General features: G+C 38.3%; 7 protein-coding genes across 8 annotated transcripts; 4 read left to right on the forward strand and 3 right to left on the reverse strand.

The window, feature by feature from the left end:
- The first annotated feature begins 49 nt into the window (after positions 1-49).
- On the forward strand, positions 50-3046 carry LOC149735612 (nonsense-mediated mRNA decay factor SMG9-like). Its single transcript, XM_089878650.1, has 2 exons — positions 50-2444; positions 2915-3046. Exon 1 carries the CDS (start codon positions 846-848, stop codon positions 2436-2438), a length of 1593 nt encoding a protein of 530 aa, XP_089734776.1. The 5' UTR covers positions 50-845; the 3' UTR covers positions 2439-2444; positions 2915-3046.
- On the forward strand, positions 2476-3413 carry LOC149735613 (protein kish-B-like). Its single transcript, XM_089878673.1, has 3 exons — positions 2476-2634; positions 2915-3046; positions 3310-3413. Exons 1-3 carry the CDS (start codon positions 2625-2627, stop codon positions 3390-3392), a joined length of 225 nt encoding a protein of 74 aa, XP_089734799.1. The 5' UTR covers positions 2476-2624; the 3' UTR covers positions 3393-3413.
- Positions 3397-4843, forward strand: LOC149735614 (GDP-fucose protein O-fucosyltransferase 1-like). Its single transcript, XM_089878658.1, is given in 2 exon segments — positions 3397-3751; positions 3754-4843. Coding segments are annotated over 2 exon segments (1104 nt in total). The 3' UTR covers positions 4503-4843.
- On the reverse strand, positions 4715-11505 carry LOC149735615 (germinal-center associated nuclear protein-like). Of its 2 annotated transcripts, none has more exons than XM_089878657.1 (5): positions 11390-11505; positions 11115-11184; positions 5886-5962; positions 5647-5825; positions 4715-5530 (listed from the first exon to the last, which is right to left on the reverse strand). In XM_089878657.1, exons 2-5 carry the CDS (start codon positions 11170-11172, stop codon positions 4765-4767), a joined length of 1080 nt encoding a protein of 359 aa, XP_089734783.1. In that variant the 5' UTR covers positions 11173-11184; positions 11390-11505; the 3' UTR covers positions 4715-4764. The 2 variants fall into 2 exon arrangements, with proteins under 2 accessions (XP_089734783.1, XP_089734781.1); XM_089878655.1 differs by having other exon boundaries at positions 11359-11421.
- An 82-nt stretch (positions 11506-11587) lies between these two features.
- LOC149735616 (serine/threonine-protein kinase RIO3-like) lies at positions 11588-15755 on the forward strand. The gene is made up of 9 exons (XM_089878649.1): positions 11588-11819; positions 12009-12157; positions 12474-12633; positions 12770-12959; positions 13191-13446; positions 13795-14088; positions 14329-14418; positions 14987-15141; positions 15451-15755. Exons 1-9 carry the CDS (start codon positions 11588-11590, stop codon positions 15572-15574), a joined length of 1650 nt encoding a protein of 549 aa, XP_089734775.1. The 3' UTR covers positions 15575-15755.
- Positions 15749-17167, reverse strand: LOC149735617 (tRNA (guanine-N(7)-)-methyltransferase non-catalytic subunit WDR4-like). The gene is made up of 2 exons (XM_089878654.1): positions 16804-17167; positions 15749-16622 (listed from the first exon to the last, which is right to left on the reverse strand). The coding sequence occupies exons 1-2, from the start codon at positions 17165-17167 to the stop codon at positions 15814-15816; spliced, it is 1173 nt and encodes a 390-aa protein (XP_089734780.1). The 3' UTR covers positions 15749-15813.
- Positions 16978-18608, reverse strand: LOC149735618 (protein FAM204A-like). Its single transcript, XM_089878672.1, has 5 exons — positions 18471-18608; positions 18067-18197; positions 17631-17751; positions 17347-17543; positions 16978-17242 (listed from the first exon to the last, which is right to left on the reverse strand). The coding sequence occupies exons 1-5, from the start codon at positions 18564-18566 to the stop codon at positions 17200-17202; spliced, it is 588 nt and encodes a 195-aa protein (XP_089734798.1). The 5' UTR covers positions 18567-18608; the 3' UTR covers positions 16978-17199.
- Positions 18609-18610: the final 2 nt, after the last annotated feature.

Genomic DNA, 18610 nt, shown 5'->3' on the forward strand with positions numbered 1-18610 from the left:
ATACACTTATACGCTTATATATATACTTATGTATATATATAAGCGTTGGTGCCATCATAGTACACTAACAATTTGAACCTTGTGAAGACTTACACAATTCTTGTTAGTGTACTATGGTGCCATAAATCAAAGAGGTTAGGATCAGTATATGTTTCTCACTTAGGTAGAAAACCCACTACCATTGGCTTGGCGTAGCCTTGTACAACATGTACCAGAGTCCGTATATAACCAGCGTGTTATAAAGGTAGTGGCAGAGTATACTAAACTATTCTGTTTAGTATACTCTGGTAGTAGGGTGGCGGAAAAGGGGACAACTTTTCATTACTTTATATCATTTGGTAGTAAAAAATAACATTTAATATGTGTCATTGGGCAAGACACTTAACAAAAATACTGCTCCGGCCCATGGGTCTCTAATGGGTAAACGGGCAAATTATTATCCATACATGAAAAAAGCATAAGAACTATCACCCCGAAAGTAATATACTTGATACCTAGAAGCTGACACAAGGTGCATGAAACAGAACAGCCTTGTTATAACGTCGTTTTCAGGCCACCCGAGGATAAAGCGAGTTACATTTATTCAACACAGGATAATTTAGCAGCACCTACCGGTGTAAATATCCGATATAATGTCCCAATGGTGGCGCTAGCCAACCATGTTTGAAAGACCAGCCAAATTAAATTAAATACGTTGACAGTTCACAGTTGTGAGAGCGAGAGAACTAAACCAGCGATGGAATAAGTGGTAGATTGATTTTAACCCTTCTCTTTTGTAGTGTTAGATACGTAAAGAACTAAAATTAAAATAAAGCAACTCATTTTATATTATAGCGTCATCTAGAATGAATGATTCTGGAAACTCTGGTAGTCAGCCGTACTTTATAAACCGTGCTTCAGCAGCTGGTAAGAAAAAACGATTTCGTGATCATGAAGGTCGAAGCATGGAATACCAACATGATAGCCCCACTAATTCTTATGGAGCCAATCGACCTGACACTCTACGTACTTCTAAAGACAGTGGAGACGATCAAGATAAAAGTAATTTCCCCCTTTCTCAACCAAATACAAAACCAGTAATCCTGGCAAAGCCTGCTGGTAAGTCTTCACAAGGTTCAAATTTAACTCCAGATGGAGAAAAGACTTCTCCATGGCAGGAAGTATCTGCTAGCCCATCTGGACCCATTGCCCCAAAATTGTCAATGTCATTCACTAAATCGCCTTCAGTAGGTGATAAAAAGAATCTTTTTCGAACCTCCTCTGATTCAAAGTTTAGGAACTCAGCGTCTTCTTATCTTGTTAAGCAGGGCTTGGCACAGGCAGCTGCATCTTCAAGTAATGTACAAAACTTGAACGAAAACTCCGCTGCTAAGTCAAAAGATCCGGGGTTTTGGAAGAGATCAGTAAAACTGCTGGATTCGTCTCTACACTGGCTTGATGGTGGTATTGAACTTTTACAGGACCAGCCCGATTTTTTAGTTGTTGGAGTCATTGGCATGCAAGGTGTAGGAAAATCCACGGTAATGTCCTTAATTGGAGGAAACAAACTAAGTGACTTAGAAAAACATTATCTGTTTAAGCAGCAGACTTCTGATATAAAGGAAAGAGCAGAGCATATGACTACTGGAATTGATGTAGCTGTCACTGCAGAACGACTAATATTACTCGACACGCAGCCAATTCTAAGCCCATCGTTAATTGAACAATCTGTCCCATTCGACAGGAAGAGCCCAACAGATTACAATGGTTCTGTAAACATTGAAGTCCAATCTTTACAAGTGACTGCATTTTTACTCACTGTTTGTCATGTTGTAATCGTTGTACAAGATTGGTTCACAGACAGTAATGTATACAGATTCCTACAGACTGCCGAGATGCTTAAACCGGTGACTCCACCCCCAACGCATGACAGTGGTGGAGGGTCTGACTGTGACCCTTCAGAGCTCCAGCCTGTTGTTCTTTTTGTTCACAACAAACTCGAAAATCATTTGTTCTCAATCCGAAGTATAGCTGCCATGAATGAAGTGATGTATAATTTGACCAAGTTCTCAAGCCTACACTGCCGTGGGACATTGTCTCTCATTGAAACAAACCTATATGCTGGTTTAGCTTCACTTGTACATGGAGAATCTGAGGTTAATTCATTCTTGCTTCCAGATGTAAATCATACAGACGAAGAAGAGGAAAAGTATGATGTAACTAAACTATCTCATGACCCGTCAGACCGGCAGTTTCTATCTCTCCCTAACTATGTAGGTCGTCCAAACACGGTCATGCTCACAGAAACCTTGCGTAAAATGATATTAACAATGCCGAGACACCAACTTACACACCATTCATTAACTGAAAAGCAGTGGTTTCACTATGCTGCAAGAACATGGGAGGCTATTCGTAAATCTCAGTTGGTTTCGGAATATAATCGACTTCTGTGTGGTTGAAATATTGTAAATACTCTTGTGTTCTATTTCTTTGTTTCTTTTTGTCAAGTAGTGATTGTTAGTATTTGTTACATCAATTACCACATATTACAGAGTCAAGCTTTGGCGTATACATAGTTGATAGTTAAGTTTTAAATATATTCAACATTTTTGGTCTTGGAATGTCAAAGATTTTAAAATGAAAATATGACCAATGGTAAGCAATAAGCATCCTACAATGTGTGCGGAATATCTTTATTTGTATGGTGCGTCTGTATTGTTTTTATTTGATTGGATTGTTGTGGTATGAATGGCCTGTCAAACTATGTCAGTTAGCATTTATACCACCTGTTTAAATGTCACAGATTATTCCATCATTAGATTAAAGCCTAGGTATGCACTATACAGAAAATACTGTAGTGTGTACTGGTGTATATAATAGTAACTTTTATAAAGATGTATTAAGAAATGTTTCAAAATTAACTTTTTTGTTCCAGTATATTCATTTGATGGTTTATTGGTCTTCAGTCTTCTGATTGTGTGTACGTGTGCTTACTTACGAAGAATACCTAGACTTAAGCAGTGGATGTTTTCAGAGAAAAATGGATTTTTAGGAATATTTTACAAAGGTATTGTGTTGTGTATGTTAATAATTTTTAGTTTTAGGAGGAAAAATATTAAAATAGCTACCTCCCGTGGGTGTTATCATTAAAGTAAATCATAAATTATACAAACGGTAGCCTAATCAATTTTTATTGAATTATGTACTGTTGCTGTATTTGTATATGTTTGTACAAAGTATTTCTTATGTATTTATAAAATAAAAATGTTCTGTGATCAACGTATGTCTAAATTTTTTATTCCTAACATTTTAATATTTTGAATTTTATAGCTGCTGTTATTGGTACAAGACTTCATCTTCCAGTGGCACTGACTTGTGTAGTGACGGCTTTATATTTAATTCTAATCAAATAGAACAATGAGACTGCGTTTCTATATCCTGACATTTGTTTTACATATTCTGACTTTTTCTGAAGCAGCAGAAATTGATGAAAATGGTTATATTGCTTATTGTCCTTGCATGGGACGCTTTGGAAACCAGGCCGATCATTTTCTTGGCTCTCTTAGTTTCGCTAAAAAGTTAAACAGGACATTGATCATACCCCCATGGATAGTTCATGGGTATAGAGGATATGGCGATGACAGTTTTATTCCATACAGTAGGTGGTTTCAAGTAAATGCACTGAAACCTTACCATCGCGTTATTGAAATGAAGGAATTTATGCTGGAAATTGCTCCTTCAATCTGGCTTCCAGAGAAAAGGTATATTTATTGTCTGGAAATCCTTTTGGGCCATTTTGGGATAATTTTAAAATCGATTTTCCTGCATCTGAAGGTTTTCCAACCCATTTGCATTTTCATTCATCAAAGAAAGAATGGGATAGTGTGTATCCTGCCACTAGTCATCCTGTACTTGCTTTTATGGGTGCTCCTGCTTCCTACCCAGTAAATGAAAAGGATAAACAACTGCAAAGGTATGTCCAGTGGACAAAAGAGTTGGAAAATTCCGCAGAAAAACTGATTGATTTAAAGCTGAAAAAGCCATATGTGGGAATCCATCTTCGGAATGGTATGGACTGGAAAAAAGCATGTGATCATGTAAAAAATGGCTTGGATTACCCATTCATGTCCTCACCACAATGTACAGGTTACCAGAGATCCACAAGTAAAAGGTTTACCTATGAAATGTGTTACCCCAGTTTGAACACTGTAAAATCTCATGTTTTAAGTTTGGCCAAAGAATCGAACTCGAATTCTTTATTCATTGCAACGGATGCTAGTTCATATGAAAACGAGTTCAATAACATGTTTAAGGAAGCTGGTTTAGATGTTAGCATTGTAAAACTGGAAAATGATGAACTTATGATGGATCTGGCTTTATTAATTGAATCAGATCGATTTATTGGAAGCTGTGGTTCCTCAGTTACTGCATTTGTTTCAAGAAAAAGAGAAGTTTTGGGGCGACCAAATGAATATTTTGGCGCTTCAGACAAACACAATGAAGCAGATCGATCAGAATTGTAGTTTACTATTATAGCAACAAATATATTTATGTTGATGTATTCTGTTATTTAGAAAATTCTTTTGGTGCACTGTCTGGTATGCTTTGAAGCAATTTTGCGTTATGATGCGAAAGTATAGATTAAGTTATTATGTAAATGTGCTAATCTGTTTTCTAGTTTTAGCAATCAATTCACACCTTGACATGCACATGTTGTGGCTTAAGCAATCCTGTACTTGGTTCTGTAAAGATACTTTATTTCAATTGCAATTAGTGATGTCACATTCATGGAAAGTTTAAAATCCCTATTATTTCATTGTTGCTTAGTTGACCTATAGCTTGAAATATATTACAACCTCGTGCAGATGGAATGTCTTTGGTTACAAAATCATTTTTCGAAAACTTAATGGCATTTGTTGGTGTACAGGTTAGGCCTAAAGACATACAAAGTTCAGTTACATCAGATGTTGAATTAAGAAATAACCAATGTGGTAGCTCTTCTGCAGGAAAACTGCTCACTTTTGAACTGTGTGAATGACACAGCATTTTTACACAGTCCAATCTTAAAGCATCCACAGATAAAGAGAATGCAATTAAAACAATATTTCTCCTTTCTGATATCAGCTTTTGACTTAGTTTTACTGCTCGTACATAGTTTTTGTGGAATACTGCAAATATTACGCCCACAACCGTTTGCAATGGCTCTTGTTTCCACCAATGCGATGGAACGTTGATAAGAAGACCACACAGTGTGTCATGACATTGCATATGAAGTAACATGTGAACAGCTACAAGAGACAGCCGGTGATGCAGCTTTACCCTTTCTCGGAATTTAAATCCGACCCCTTTGTACATTAGAAGCAAAGTTTTTAAGCAGTCATTTGTGTGCTGCGTGTTAATGTGGAGCTCAATGTTCAATCCTGGCTGTAGTTTTGCCCTGTAGGCAGCATAGACATAGAATCGTACACAGCGCTCAAGAATACCAATACATAGCATTGGTTGGACAATTTGTAGCTGCTGGATAACAGCATCTTGTCTAACACTTCGTAATCTGTTGAAATGTTTTAGTTTAGCTAGGAAGTTAAAATTATTGACATAGTTGTACATTGATACAAATACAGTATTTAAATAATCAAATAGGAATACAAATAGACATGCGCAACATACCGGTCAAAGATAAAGTCATAAATGAAATTGAACTGTGCCCCCTCCTTAAATAAAATGTTGGTAAAGAGATAATTAACCGTCTGTAGCAGGGTTTCAGGAGTCCGCAGATTTCTTGGGTCACTCACATTTTCTCCTGCTGCCGACCGCCGAAATTCCTTTACGCAGAGATCACTGGTTTCCTGAAAAGTTTGAAGTTTGATATATAAAAGGAGAGAAAGTGTATTAGTATATTTAGTTACGATTTTGGCGGTTTGTTGGTGTGTGGGACGGGCTCTTTCAAACGAGTGTAGTAAATTGTGTTTGCTTCGAAATCGAAATGTAGCGTTTTCTTCTTTAGACAAAAGTAAGACCGCTCACGAACTCAACCACAAGCAACTGACTTTATTCTTAAACTATAAAATGCAACGTCACGCCCACGAAATTAACCAATCAACAGCAGCACGCAAAATACAGGAATGTGCCAATAATGTAAAACGAAGGAATGCGGTAAACGAAGGAATGCGTAAACGAAGGAATGCGGTAATAGCAATTAACTCACGCTCTGTAACTTAACATAGACATAGAATAAAACATAAATCGCGCTCTGAATAGAGGAAATACACAGCTAAGACATAAAATAAATACACAACTATAAGAATTCATCACACTCCCCCCCACTTAAACACGTTTGTCCCCAAACGAATAACACACAAAATGCAATTACACCAATAATACACTAATACACATCATAGGTTAAACGTCGCGGTGGACGACGAACTCGACCAAACAGGGAAACATTGTCATTTGCTCCAACATCGCCACCGGGCAGCATCTCAGCACTCGACCGATCGCCGGTCTCTGTCCGTTCTTGTGGTGGTGTACGCGCATCACTTCTCTGCTGTCCAACGTTCACAGCGTCGCGTTCACGCGTCCAGTCCTCCGGTAAATGTTCGGCTTCATATTTGCGAAGATTGTCGGCATGTATTACTTTAAGACGCGCGGTAGCCGAGCCTTGTATCACAAAGAGTTCATTATTGAGCTGTTGTCGCACTAAATAGGGGCCAATCCACCCATGTCCCAGTTTTCTTCTAGCTGCCGGAGGGTAAAAATACCAAACCCAATCCCCGACTGTAAACGGTTCTACCACTTGCATGTTGCGGTCGTAGTTGCGCTTTTGGCGAACGGCGGATTTCTTTAACGATCGATGCGCTTCTTCGAACGAGTTTGTCAGGGTGTACTGCATGTCCTGGACAAACCCCGTGTGGCACCGAAACGTTCGCGACCTTGGTGGCGACCCAACCATCAGCTCTAACGGCAGAGTCGTTTCTCTTCCCAACATCAGTTTGTTTGGTGAAAACTTGGTAGATTCATGGCGTGAACACCTGTAAGCTAAACAAAGGTAAGGTAGGTGACTATCCCAATCGTCGTGGTAATCATTTACGCAAGTAGACAACATTTGTAAAAGGGTACGATTAAACCTTTCCACAAGACCGTCGGACTGTGGTCGATACGGCGTGCATCGGGTTTTCCGGATGTTTAACAAACGGCACATCTCTTGAAAAACGTGCGATTCAAAATCTCTACCCTGGTCCGAGTGTAAGAGTTTTGGAAAACCAAACCTTAAAAAGAATTGTGTCACCAGGGTTTCGGCCGTGGTAGTCGCTAACTGATTCGGCAAAGCAAAAGCTTCGGTCCATTTTGTGAAATAATCCACAACAACCAAAATGTATTGATTCCCATTCTTTGTTCGAGGTAACGGGCCGAGAAAATCTATAGCTACTCGTTCCATAGGGCCACATGAAATGTTTTGCACTAGTGGACGATGCGGTCGGCCATGGGTTGGTTTGCGTCGAGAACACGGAATACACCATCTACACCATTGTTTAACGTCTTCCGCTAATCCCGGCCAATAAAACCGACGACGTATGGCGTATATAGTTCGAGTGATCCCAAAATGACCACCCGTTCTGAGTTCGTGTAAATGGTGAAAGATTTCCCTTCGTAAACCTTGTGGGGCGACCAGCACTAACACTGGGGAATCAAAGTTATTGTCTGGTCTCCACACGCGATATAACAAGCCCTGATGTACCTCTAGTAGATCCCATTGCCTTATATAAGAAAGAGTTGTATCGTGCAACGCCAATTGCGAAGTATCCGGCGCGTGTTGGCTGCAACTTTTGTGCCTCAATATAAGAGAAATCGACGGATCCTCATTCTGCCAGCGACGCAGCTCATCGAGAGACCATTGTTCGAGCCAACCAGAGGCGTATTGCTCGCTCGGTCGGCGAGACTGCGTTTGCAATACCGAAACCACCGCCTCGCTTTTAGCGTTGTCGCAATCAAGACAGGCGTCCCGTTTACAGCGTTGCCTAGACAACCCGTCCGCATTTACATGCTGCCTCCCCGGCCTATGTTCAACCTGAAAGTGGTAGGTGCCCAAAACCGAGAGCCACCGGGCCAACATACCCTCCGGGTTTTTCATAGTCAGCAGCCATTTTAAGGAAGCGTGGTCAGTGCGTAGTGTAAATTCTCTACCCCACAAATAATGGCGAAACTTCTTAATACACTTTACCACAGCTAACAACTCCCGAAACGTGGTGCAATAGTGACGTTCGGTCTTGCTTAACGTGGAGCTACAGTAAGCAACTACTTTTTCCTTACCGTCCACGCTTTGAGCAAGTACTCCCCCAACGCCAGTGTCACTGGCGTCTGTGTCTAAGGTGAACCTTGCCTCACGTAAAGGATATGCCAACACTGGAGCATATGTCAAAACCGACTTTAACTCGTCAAACGAAGATTGGCACGCGGACGACCAAGCAAACCGGACGTTCTTGTGCGTCAGTGCTGTTAAGGGAGCCGAAATAGAGGCGAATCCTCGAATAAAACGGCGGTAATAGGAAGCAAAGCCCAAAAAGCTGCGTAATTCTTTGACATTATGGGGCCTCGGCCACTCACCAACCGCTCTCGTCTTCTCCGGGTCGCAGCGCACTCCGTCGTGTCCAACTATGTGGCCCAAATATTTGGTCCTTCGGGAGAGAAAAGTGCACTTCTTCGGATTAAGCTTCAAGCCTGCAGCACGAAGGCGACGGAACACTACCTCCAGCTCATATAAGGCAGTACTAAAACCAGGAGAAAAACAAACAATATCATCAATATAGACAACACAAGAGTTAAACAATAACCCAGCTAACACCCGTTCCATTAAACGCTCAAAAGTGGCAGGAGCATTAGTCAACCCAAAGCACATTACCTTAAATTGAAAGTGACCCTTCCCGGCTAATGAAAACGCCGTTTTCTCTTTGTCTACAGGGTCCATTTCTACTTGCCAGTACCCACTAGCTAGATCCAGTGTGGAAAACCACTGTGACCCTCCCAACACCTCTAACATCTCTTCTATGTTAGGTAAAGGATAGGCATCTTTTTTCGTGACAGCGTTAAGCTTCCTAAAGTCCACACAAAACCGCTGAGTGCCGTCTTTTTTTGTGACCAGTACAATGGGAGACGACCAAGGGCTTTGACTGGGTTCAATTATCCCTTCGCATAACATGCGCTCGATTTCTTTTTCCGCGAGCTGGCGCTTTACCCAAGACATCCTTCGCGGCGGTTGTCGTATAGGCTGTGACAGTCCAGTTACAATTTTGTGCTTTACAATCGCAGTCCGTCCAAGGGTCCCGTTACTCTCACGAAAAACATCTTGGTACTTTACAACGAGTTTAACGAATTGTGCCCGCTGCGTCGCCGTAAGCTCGGCGGGAATTAAACAGCTCAAGTGATCGGGAAGGGCCTTAGAGGAAACATGCGATACCTCAAGTGATGGTTTACTAAGTCGGCGTAATTGACCTGGATTGGTTTCTAAATTCACAGTTATGGTTTGAATCTGAATTTTCGAAGACATCAAGTCCAAATAGCACCGATTCCGTTTTAAAAAGTCGATGCCTATTATACCGTGACAACCGGATAGCTCCGCGACCAACATTGATTGTTCAAACCGGCGCCCTCCAATGTTAAGTGAAATACGGGCCTCGCCACAACAAGCTAGACTCTCGCCCTTCACGGTAATTAAACTCAAACTTGTCTCGCGCAACTGCGGCCGACATTCTTTCGGCACTTCATCAAACACGGAGGACTTATTAACAATGGTGGCCACGGATCCGGTATCGACCAGAAAGTTACAATTCAAACCAAGAAAATCGCAATTTATATAAAAACAGGATTCGGTTGTGGAAGATTTTCCGGCCGCCGCCAAAGGCAAGACTGGAGTGGGGGCGAGGACTCCAGTCCTTAGTGGTTTAAATGATTTCCAGTCATAAAACGTTGGTTCGAGCCCCGCGTGGTGGAAGCACGGTTTTGATTTGGACACTCTCGTTGCCAATGGCCAGGCGCGCCGCAAATATAACATCGTGCCGCTCCAGCTGAATTACTGCCTGTAGAACGATAGGTTTGATTCAGTTGCGGTGCGTCTACTGTAAGGCTCGCAATTAGTTCCATAGCGGCGTCGAGCGTAGATGCCTGAGACAACCTCACAGAATGCCGCAAAGAAGAATCGAGCAACCCAGCCGCGTACTGTTCTATCAATAATCTCTCCCCGTCTTCTCTCGACACATTAACATCCGCTTCTTGAAACAGCGACTGTAGGCGGTACGCAAAGTCTATTGGCGATTCGACCCGATCTTGTCTTGCCGTAAAGAACAGGCCACGACATTGCACCGAGTTAGACTTTTCATATTTTCGATTAAACGCTTTAGACAACGATTCAAAGTCCAACCGCTTAGGTTCCGGCAGACTGTTTTGAATAAACAAGGCTTCTCCCTTAAGGCAACACGCAAGTTGAAAACCCTTAACCTCCTCAGTCCAGCCATTAGCCATGGAAACATTCATGAAATGCCGTTTAAACCCCCACCAGTCAGTACCGTTAAACGTTTCCTTCAACTTAACGACGTCCTTGCGCACAGGGAAACCACTAACCTTTGTACCGTCAGCGTTCTCGGATTTAGCCCTCCTTTCGCTCCTGTTCGTTGGTAACTGATCCAGTCGATCGGTCAGACTCCGATACACTCTCGTAATACGTTCATCGAAATGGTCTTGAAGTTCACCAAACTTCTTCGCGAATTCTGCTTCCATCTCTTCCATGTTGAGCCCACCCAGGGACGCCAGAAAGAAGTGTAGCGTTTTCTTCTTTAGACAAAAGTAAGACCGCTCACGAACTCAACCACAAGCAACTGACTTTATTCTTAAACTATAAAATGCAACGTCACGCCCACGAAATTAACCAATCAACAGCAGCACGCAAAATACAGGAATGTGCCAATAATGTAAAACGAAGGAATGCGGTAAACGAAGGAATGCGTAAACGAAGGAATGCGGTAATAGCAATTAACTCACGCTCTGTAACTTAACATAGACATAGAATAAAACATAAATCGCGCTCTGAATAGAGGAAATACACAGCTAAGACATAAAATAAATACACAACTATAAGAATTCATCATACTCTGTTACAGGACACATTGTACGACAAGTTCCAACGATTGGATTTTGCTCCGCCATTGCAAATCTTCCCTTTAAAATACAAATACACGTGGATAAAAATACAAAACAAATTTGGTTTCGCTTCAATGGTTTCTAAAGTGACGTAATGTAATTTATTTTGTTTGCTGCTGAAAGTTGCAATTAACGCAATTACATACGCCAAAAATGTCCAACATACTTTGTACATAATAACTTAATTTTTACCAAGTCATGAAGTCCCATGAGCTACACTTACAAAATTTATTGCCCGATCCACGTTGTTGCGCGCCTATGGCGTAATCGCAACATAGAAATCCGATAACCCGCCGGGCTGTTGTTTTTGTTTCAAAGCGTAAGCTGTTTGTATTTGTTTGTGGACGGTGTGTGTAGTTCAGAAACACCGAAATCGGCCAATCGGGCTCTTGTAAAAAACAACAACAAGCTGTATAATAACATGGCGTCAGCCGGCACAGCTGTAGTCGAAACTCCGCTGCAAGAAAATGTTCAAAATGGTTATACGTCGAACGCTGCATGGAAAGTTAAGTCCTGGGGTTCCAACAACAATTCTGCAAAATGTGAAAGTACTTCCTTTGCTGATGTGATGAGCGAACAATTGGCGAATGAATTACAATTGGATGAAAATTATGAGATGGAAAATCAACTACCAGAAACTGTATTTTTAAATGGTATGTATGTCCCAGTCTGGTGTATGTCATTTTCAATAGATTTATTTACAGTCACATATAATAACATGTGTAATAACAAGTTCCACTTTTAAATTTTGTATTACATTTTATAGCTTGTGATGTACAATGTTTACTATAAAACTTGCTTCAAATTTTTTTTTGATTAACTATGGTATTCTTGTATATTAGATTCCACTTTGAATGAACCAGTTGAGTGGAGCAAAAGTAACGATACATCCAATGATGAAGTGTTGGCACAAATCTTGCAAGCTCAATTGGATCAAGAATTCAATGAAAGTGTAACTCGACAAGAAAATCAAGTTAATAAAAACTCAAAGGTATTCATAGGACTGCACACCATATCGGAAATTTGCTTTTTGCATCCAGAACAATTTAAAACGACAGTTTTATGTGGTTTGTGCCCTTGGGGTTAGTTTTGTGCTAATTGTTTAAGGTTTAATAGGGCAGTATTCCGTACAAATGATCTGTTCAGGAATGTACTGTAAATTTGCAAAATTGGACAGATTTGGAGCAAGATTTATAATGCTGCATTTTTTTCATTCAGGGCTGTACATAACATACATAAAAATATAACTACTACTTTATTTTTGTAATAAGGTTAGGTCATATTTAATTTATATTTATTTAAACAAGGTGCGGCTGTCATTTAATAATTATCGGACGGACTCCTTGTTTACATCCGATGATAACTATGATGATGATGATGAAGAAGATGAGGTTGATGGCAATGGAAGAGAGGGATGTTCGGAGGCGGATCAAAGTTCAAATATGCTCGAGTTTCCTTCGGATAAAGGTTTGCAGAAATACATGAATATTGTAAAAGTGTACATATATATATGCATATTAAAAAAGTTGAAATGGTGTATACAGTATCTAACCTTTGGTGAACTAATTTGGGTGTTAGAGTTTAAACAATCAATTATACTCAGGGTATGTAGTGTTTGGTAATGAGGTGGTGACGAAGCATGACAAAGAAATTTGTGGCCGACGTAACACAGCAAAGATGGAAGATTCACTACCACCTGGTTTTCGAACTGGGGATGCTCGTGGAATGGATCTTCAGCTTTCTAATAAGATTTATAACAGTTTGAAGAAACATGCTTACTCAGAACAGCGCAGGTTTGTAAAAAAAATAATTATTGTTTATTGTTTTATTTTTTAGTCGTAGAAACTTTTCGAAAATTGAATCATTTTTTATATTTTATCGCTTTATTTTTGTCAAATGAACTTTTCGAAAATTGAATTATGTATATATATATATATGTTTTTATATATATTTCATTATTTTGTTTTTGTTGTATGATTTTTTTAAAAATTGAAATATTTTTAAAATTTCACTAATCTCAATAGAGGCCAGAGACTCCATGAGACAAAAGAACATTACACTGCCGAGCATGCGGTAGATGAGAGAACCAGACTTCTCCTACATCGCTTGGTGGATCGAGGCATTATTGCTGGTGTGAATGGCGTCATTAGTATTGGAAAAGAAGCAGTGGTTGTGCATGTTGATGGTGGAGATATTGCTGCTGCTGATCTTGTGCCATTAGTCAATGAAAACAATAATGACATTTCGTGCAAGCAAATTCCTAAGGAGTGTGCTATCAAGGTACTTTTTAACTATTTTTTTTGGTTTTTACCTATTTTTTTGTGAGTGATGTTCTAATATGCAAGAGGCCTTCTAATGTGTTCCCAGCATAGCTTGAAATAATTAAGACACAAAAGCAGCATAAAGATATTATTTTTTATTATTTTATCTTCTCGGTTTATATTGGATTTTATTTAAAGATGTACAGAATGAAATGTAAGCTAACAGTAATCTTTCTGCTAAGCTTTGGTAAAATTTAGCTTAACGTTAAAAACAAATGTATTGGTGAACTACACATGCATATTTTGTGTGTATTGTTTTTTGCCACATGAAAAGACATAAATATATATACATATTTTTTCACAAAAGATTTACAAAACCACTCTGAACGAATTCCGATGCCGCGACAAGTACATTAAAGATGACTACAGATTCAAAGACCGTTTCAAGAAACTCAACCCAAGGAAAATAATCCATATGTGGGCTGAGAAAGAAATGCACAACTTGAATAGGATGAATGAAGCCGGCATTCCATGTCCAGAGGTTGTGTTGTTGCGGAAACATGTCCTTGTCATGGCGTTCATTGGTGAGAACCAACAACCTGCTCCAAAACTGAAATGCGCAATTCTTTCATCATCACAGAAAAAATCTGCCTATAAACAGGTGAATATTGTAATAATAAAGTGCGAATAACATAATATAGCTTTGTGGACGCCAAGGTAAATAAAATTTCCTCCAAAGTGTACCAATGATATAATTCACAAGTTCATTACTTTTTTGTTGGATTTGTTTTGAAAAAAAAAATGTTCTGCTGTATCCTGACAGTAAAATGTTACACCATTTATGGGTTGTTTACTTGTTTTTACCCCAGGTTACACTATTTATGGCTTATTATTCCTTCAGGTTGTTACAATGATGAAAACCTTGTTTAATCAATGCAAGTTGATTCACGCTGATTTGAGTGAATTTAACCTATTGTGGCACGACCAAAAGGTAAGTTACTAACAATCAAATAAAGCCAAGTTTTGATATTGCTAAAAATTCAATAATCAATACCATGAGTCTATGACATACGGCACACTATTTTAAACTGTTAAATAACAATAATAACACTACACTTTTATGATAAAATCTTTACCTAATAATACTATAATCTAAATTTTGCACGTGTTGATTGTTATATTATATCAATATATAATGTTATAATATATCAATATTTAATGTTATAATATACCAATATATAATGTTATATTATACCAATATATTTATAATAGAATGTAACTTGCTTTTTCTGCGCATGCCTGGGAAAGCGACAGACATTATATAACACAGGTGTTCTGTTTCATACACCTACAATTTAAACAATCCATGACCACTGGGTTGGAGCAACTGCTGTTAAGTTTCTTCCCCAAGAAAACATAAGCCCACAAGGGCCACAATTAGAGCAGTCACGAGCCTTGAACCAGTAACCTTTGCTGTAAAAGCAGGCATGCTAACCACTTTGCCACTGCTTGGATCTCTTACCTTTTGCCAATGTTGTTTATTTTACCCATTTATTCAGGTTTGGATGATTGATGTTAGTCAGTCAGTGGAGCCTTCCCATCCCCATGGTTTAGAGTTCCTGCTGCGTGACTGCACCAATATTTCCAAGTTCTTCACCAGTATTGGAGTACCAGATGTATTGGAGCCTTTGGAACTATTTAACTCAGTTTCAGGGTATATACGTGTATAAGTGAAATTTGTAATATAATTATGTCCAGTTTGTGTAGGACAGCCAGCCTTGTCTTTGTGGTAAAAAGGGTACAAAAAAAATAGTATTTAATTTGTTTACTGTCTGGAACTTTTCAAATGAGACATTACCTTTATAAAGCTAAACCTACTTTTATAAAACCTATTATTTTGACATTTTATATGAAATTTGTTGTGCAGTGAATATGGTATCTCCTTTAGGTTAAAGCTCCCACTATGTAAAGCTATAACATTATTTAACAGTATCAATCAAAGTTTTTTAAATACCTTCCATAGCTTGGATATCCCCATCACAGATGAAGCAGAGTTCAGGTGCACCATTGAGAGAATGGAAAATGCGACGGAAGAACACGCACAGCAGGGAAAACGAAAGTCAAGCCAATTCTTAGAGCAAATTTAATTTTCCAATTTCAAAATTCTTATTTATTTTACCTTTTTAGCACTTTCTATAAAACTTGTTTTTCTGCATGCTACTATTCGGATACTTTCATGTTTAATTAGTTGCTTTTTATTTCCCATCTGACTTTGGGAAATAATAAAAAAATGCCTGCTTGTTTGAAACACAAGCATGATATTAATAATAGTGATCAGAATTTAATTGCGCCAAAATGCGAAACAGATATTGAAATATCAGTAATGTTACATATCCAATTTAGGGACCTTTGCCTCCGCAGAATCCTCTATTTTTTGCAGAAGTTTTTTCTTTTTATTGTAAAAAGCATCATACTTGTGCCCAGCCACACAGCACTTGAAGAGCTGGGGGTATTCTTTGTCTGTCAAGTCCGACAAAGGAACAGATGAAACATGATTATTAATTGTTGGCAAGGCATAAATTCCAGTCACTTTTGCGCAGGCTGAGGCAGTGCATGTATAAATCATGACAGCAAGTTCTTTAGATTGCTGTACAGTGAGTATGAATAGAACCGATGGGTCGTCTGAATCAAATGCAAGAGACAAAATCTGGTCGCTACCCTCTACGTCAAATGTATATGCTGTTGAAACAGGTTTGTCTTTGTTTGAAATTGAAAGTATTTTGACACAAGATGAGAATGTCTCCACACAAGCTACAGCAATCAGTGATTCATCTTTAGAGCAAGATAATAAAGCTGGAAAAGACTTTTTCCCATCCTGATCCTTTGAAACTTCAGTTATTTCAAAGCTTTGTTTTTCCATTCCAGCTTCAATATCCCAAACTTTTAAAGTTGCATCGCCAGAAACAGAAATAAGTAAATTGCGAGACTTGACAACTAATATACGGTAGACAAAGTCTGTGTGGCCCAAGCAAAAGTTTCGGATTAGAAATGGATGTTCCCGATCACTGATTCTGATCTTTTCATCTCTATCAGCAGTGATAATAAGATCATCTGTGATCGCAACATCCAACATCATTGAAATGTGTCCAACAATTGGTTCCATGTTTTCAAGTTCAACATGCTGTAACTTCCCATCTGGAATAAAAGGTGTTCTTAAGTATAGGAATAACAGTCAAGAGACACTTTAACAGTTTAAACTGTGCTTTACAGGTAAGGAACGTACAGCAGGTAGGGGAGGTAATAATCTGTAATTACTGATTAATTTTATTTCTAAAGTGATGTATTTTTAAATAAAACTTGTGTTACAGATGCTTACCAGTGATTGGAAACTTGTATAAATCTCCAGATTTATCAGCAACAAACACACTTGCTTCATCTTCAGTAAAAGCAATAGACACAGAGCGTCTTTTTACATCAACTGACCCTACAAGTCTCCATATGGCATCATTAGAATTAGTGGACCAAACCGACAATGTTTTATCAGAAAACAAGGCAGCGAAGTAATTGAATCGAGGTGAGAATAATGCATAGTCAAGCGCAGGTTCAGCTTCTTTTACATTTTCAATTTTTTTGAAATTATGTTCGAGTTTTTGACAACTTCCAGTAGATTTGCTATATACCAATATATAGCTCTTTAAACCCACTACACAAAACTTATTAGAAACTTGGCAGATTGACATCTTGGTTCGGTTTTGAAAGATCGAAACACAATTTACATGTTACTCTTGGTTTCCCAGCGTTTCTTTGGTTCGAACCTGAAAAAAGAAGAAAAAACATAATCTAGGTGATGTATTATTTATTTAATCTTGTTATTTTAATCACTGTAAATAAGATATATCACAAACGATCTACCACTTACCCCCACTTAAGTTTCACTCTCTTTTTTACAAGTTTTTCTTTTTCCACCAGTTCTTTTCTTTCTACAAATTGCTGTGCTTGTGAAGCAGCCTTGACTTTCTCTGAAAATTGCGACTTTGAAATCTTCTCCGAAATTTGTTCAGCCAAATTAACGTCACCACGTTTTATAGCGTTCTCCAGTTCCAATTCCAATCCTGTCTGTCAAAAAAATCCTATGTTTTTTTAAGTAAAAAATTTTTAATTGAAAAAAATAACAAACAGTAAATTTCAATGTAATCACTATACCTTTTTCGAATACCAATTGCTGCAGGAAGTATGCAGGTGGTCGTTGACGTTCAGAAAGTCAGTTACTTTTTTCCTCTTGTTTGTTTGCTTGTAAACAGTTTTCGAAACTTCTGCTCCTGACCTAAATTAAATGTATGAATAAAATCTACACAAATCACTAATATTTGTGTATCTTTAGTGCACTTAGACCAAATTGATAAACAAAAACTATAAATATTTCTTGTCCCACATAGTTTGTTCTGAATCACATTGCCCCTAGATTAATATTTATTGAAATTCTTACAGGATTTACCCTTGTTAAGTATGGTGAATTGGTGAGCACATAAAAAACTTGTTTTACTTACAAAGCAAATTGATGTTAAAGTCATGTTGGTTGAATACAACATAAAATGTAAGTTCTAAGTTAAACACATATTTAGTCTGAATGACTCTATACCGAGGTTTGCTGCTTTCTGTTGGTTCAATAGATTGAAAATGAACAGCTTCCTGATCAACGTGTTTTCTCTTCCTTTTAATATCAGACCCCTTATTTTCGTCACTTGTATTAGATGTTTTGTTAACAACACTCTGTAAAGACGCAAACAACAATATTTGTATTGCTTGTGGTCTAAAGACTGGAAGTTAAAACACACTTCAGGGTCGATATATTGTTAATGTTAACCGTGCAGGGTTAGGAAAAATTAAAGGGGTCTCGGACAAAAAAGGTTTGGGAAGCCTTACTATAAAGTTAAGTAAATGATTTATGTATCATAAACACAATATTTTTTCTAAAACTACCTAACAGCACAAAAAAATCTATACAAATAAGTCATAAGTGCAAAATGTTTCATTAAGATTTACTTTTATTAGTTCTGCCTTGGAGTTAATTGATGTTTCTTCTTCTGTTTCAGAATCAGATGATACGTTTAGTTCACCAGACAATAAACCTTTAAACATTAATACCAGTATATATATATATAATTTTTTTTTCAGATTTTGTG

This window comes from Ciona robusta, chromosome 5, assembly GCF_009617815.1.
Source record: "Ciona robusta chromosome 5, ASM961781v2".
Taxonomy (NCBI): domain Eukaryota; kingdom Metazoa; phylum Chordata; class Ascidiacea; order Phlebobranchia; family Cionidae; genus Ciona; species Ciona robusta.

Bases quoted from the DNA above. Each gene is read 5' to 3' on its own strand.
- LOC149735613 (XM_089878673.1), top strand. The intron at 3,047-3,309 runs GTATTGTGTTGT...TGAATTTTATAG, and splicing joins TTTAGGAATATTTTACAAAG to CTGCTGTTATTGGTACAAGA.
- LOC149735612 (XM_089878650.1), top strand. From the start codon at position 846: ATGAATGATTCTGGAAACTCTGGTAGTCAGCCGTACTTTATAAACCGT.
- LOC149735618 (XM_089878672.1), bottom strand. From the start codon at position 18,566: ATGTTTAAAGGTTTATTGTCTGGTGAACTAAACGTATCATCTGATTCT. The intron at 17,544-17,630 runs GTATAGTGATTA...TTTTTTTGACAG, and splicing joins GCAATTGGTATTCGAAAAAG to ACAGGATTGGAATTGGAACT. The intron at 17,243-17,346 runs GTAAGTGGTAGA...TTCTTTTTTCAG, and splicing joins AGAGTGAAACTTAAGTGGGG to GTTCGAACCAAAGAAACGCT.
- LOC149735615 (XM_089878655.1), bottom strand. The intron at 5,826-5,885 runs GTAACTAAATAT...CAAACTTTTCAG, and splicing joins ACCAACAAACCGCCAAAATC to GAAACCAGTGATCTCTGCGT. The intron at 5,531-5,646 runs GTATGTTGCGCA...ACATTTCAACAG, and splicing joins TATGACTTTATCTTTGACCG to ATTACGAAGTGTTAGACAAG.
- LOC149735616 (XM_089878649.1), top strand. From the start codon at position 11,588: ATGGCGTCAGCCGGCACAGCTGTAGTCGAAACTCCGCTGCAAGAAAAT. The intron at 11,820-12,008 runs GTATGTATGTCC...CTTGTATATTAG, and splicing joins AGAAACTGTATTTTTAAATG to ATTCCACTTTGAATGAACCA. The intron at 13,447-13,794 runs GTACTTTTTAAC...TTTTCACAAAAG, and splicing joins CTAAGGAGTGTGCTATCAAG to ATTTACAAAACCACTCTGAA.
- LOC149735617 (XM_089878654.1), bottom strand. From the start codon at position 17,167: ATGTCAATCTGCCAAGTTTCTAATAAGTTTTGTGTAGTGGGTTTAAAG. The intron at 16,623-16,803 runs GTAAGCATCTGT...CTTTTATTCCAG, and splicing joins ATACAAGTTTCCAATCACTG to ATGGGAAGTTACAGCATGTT.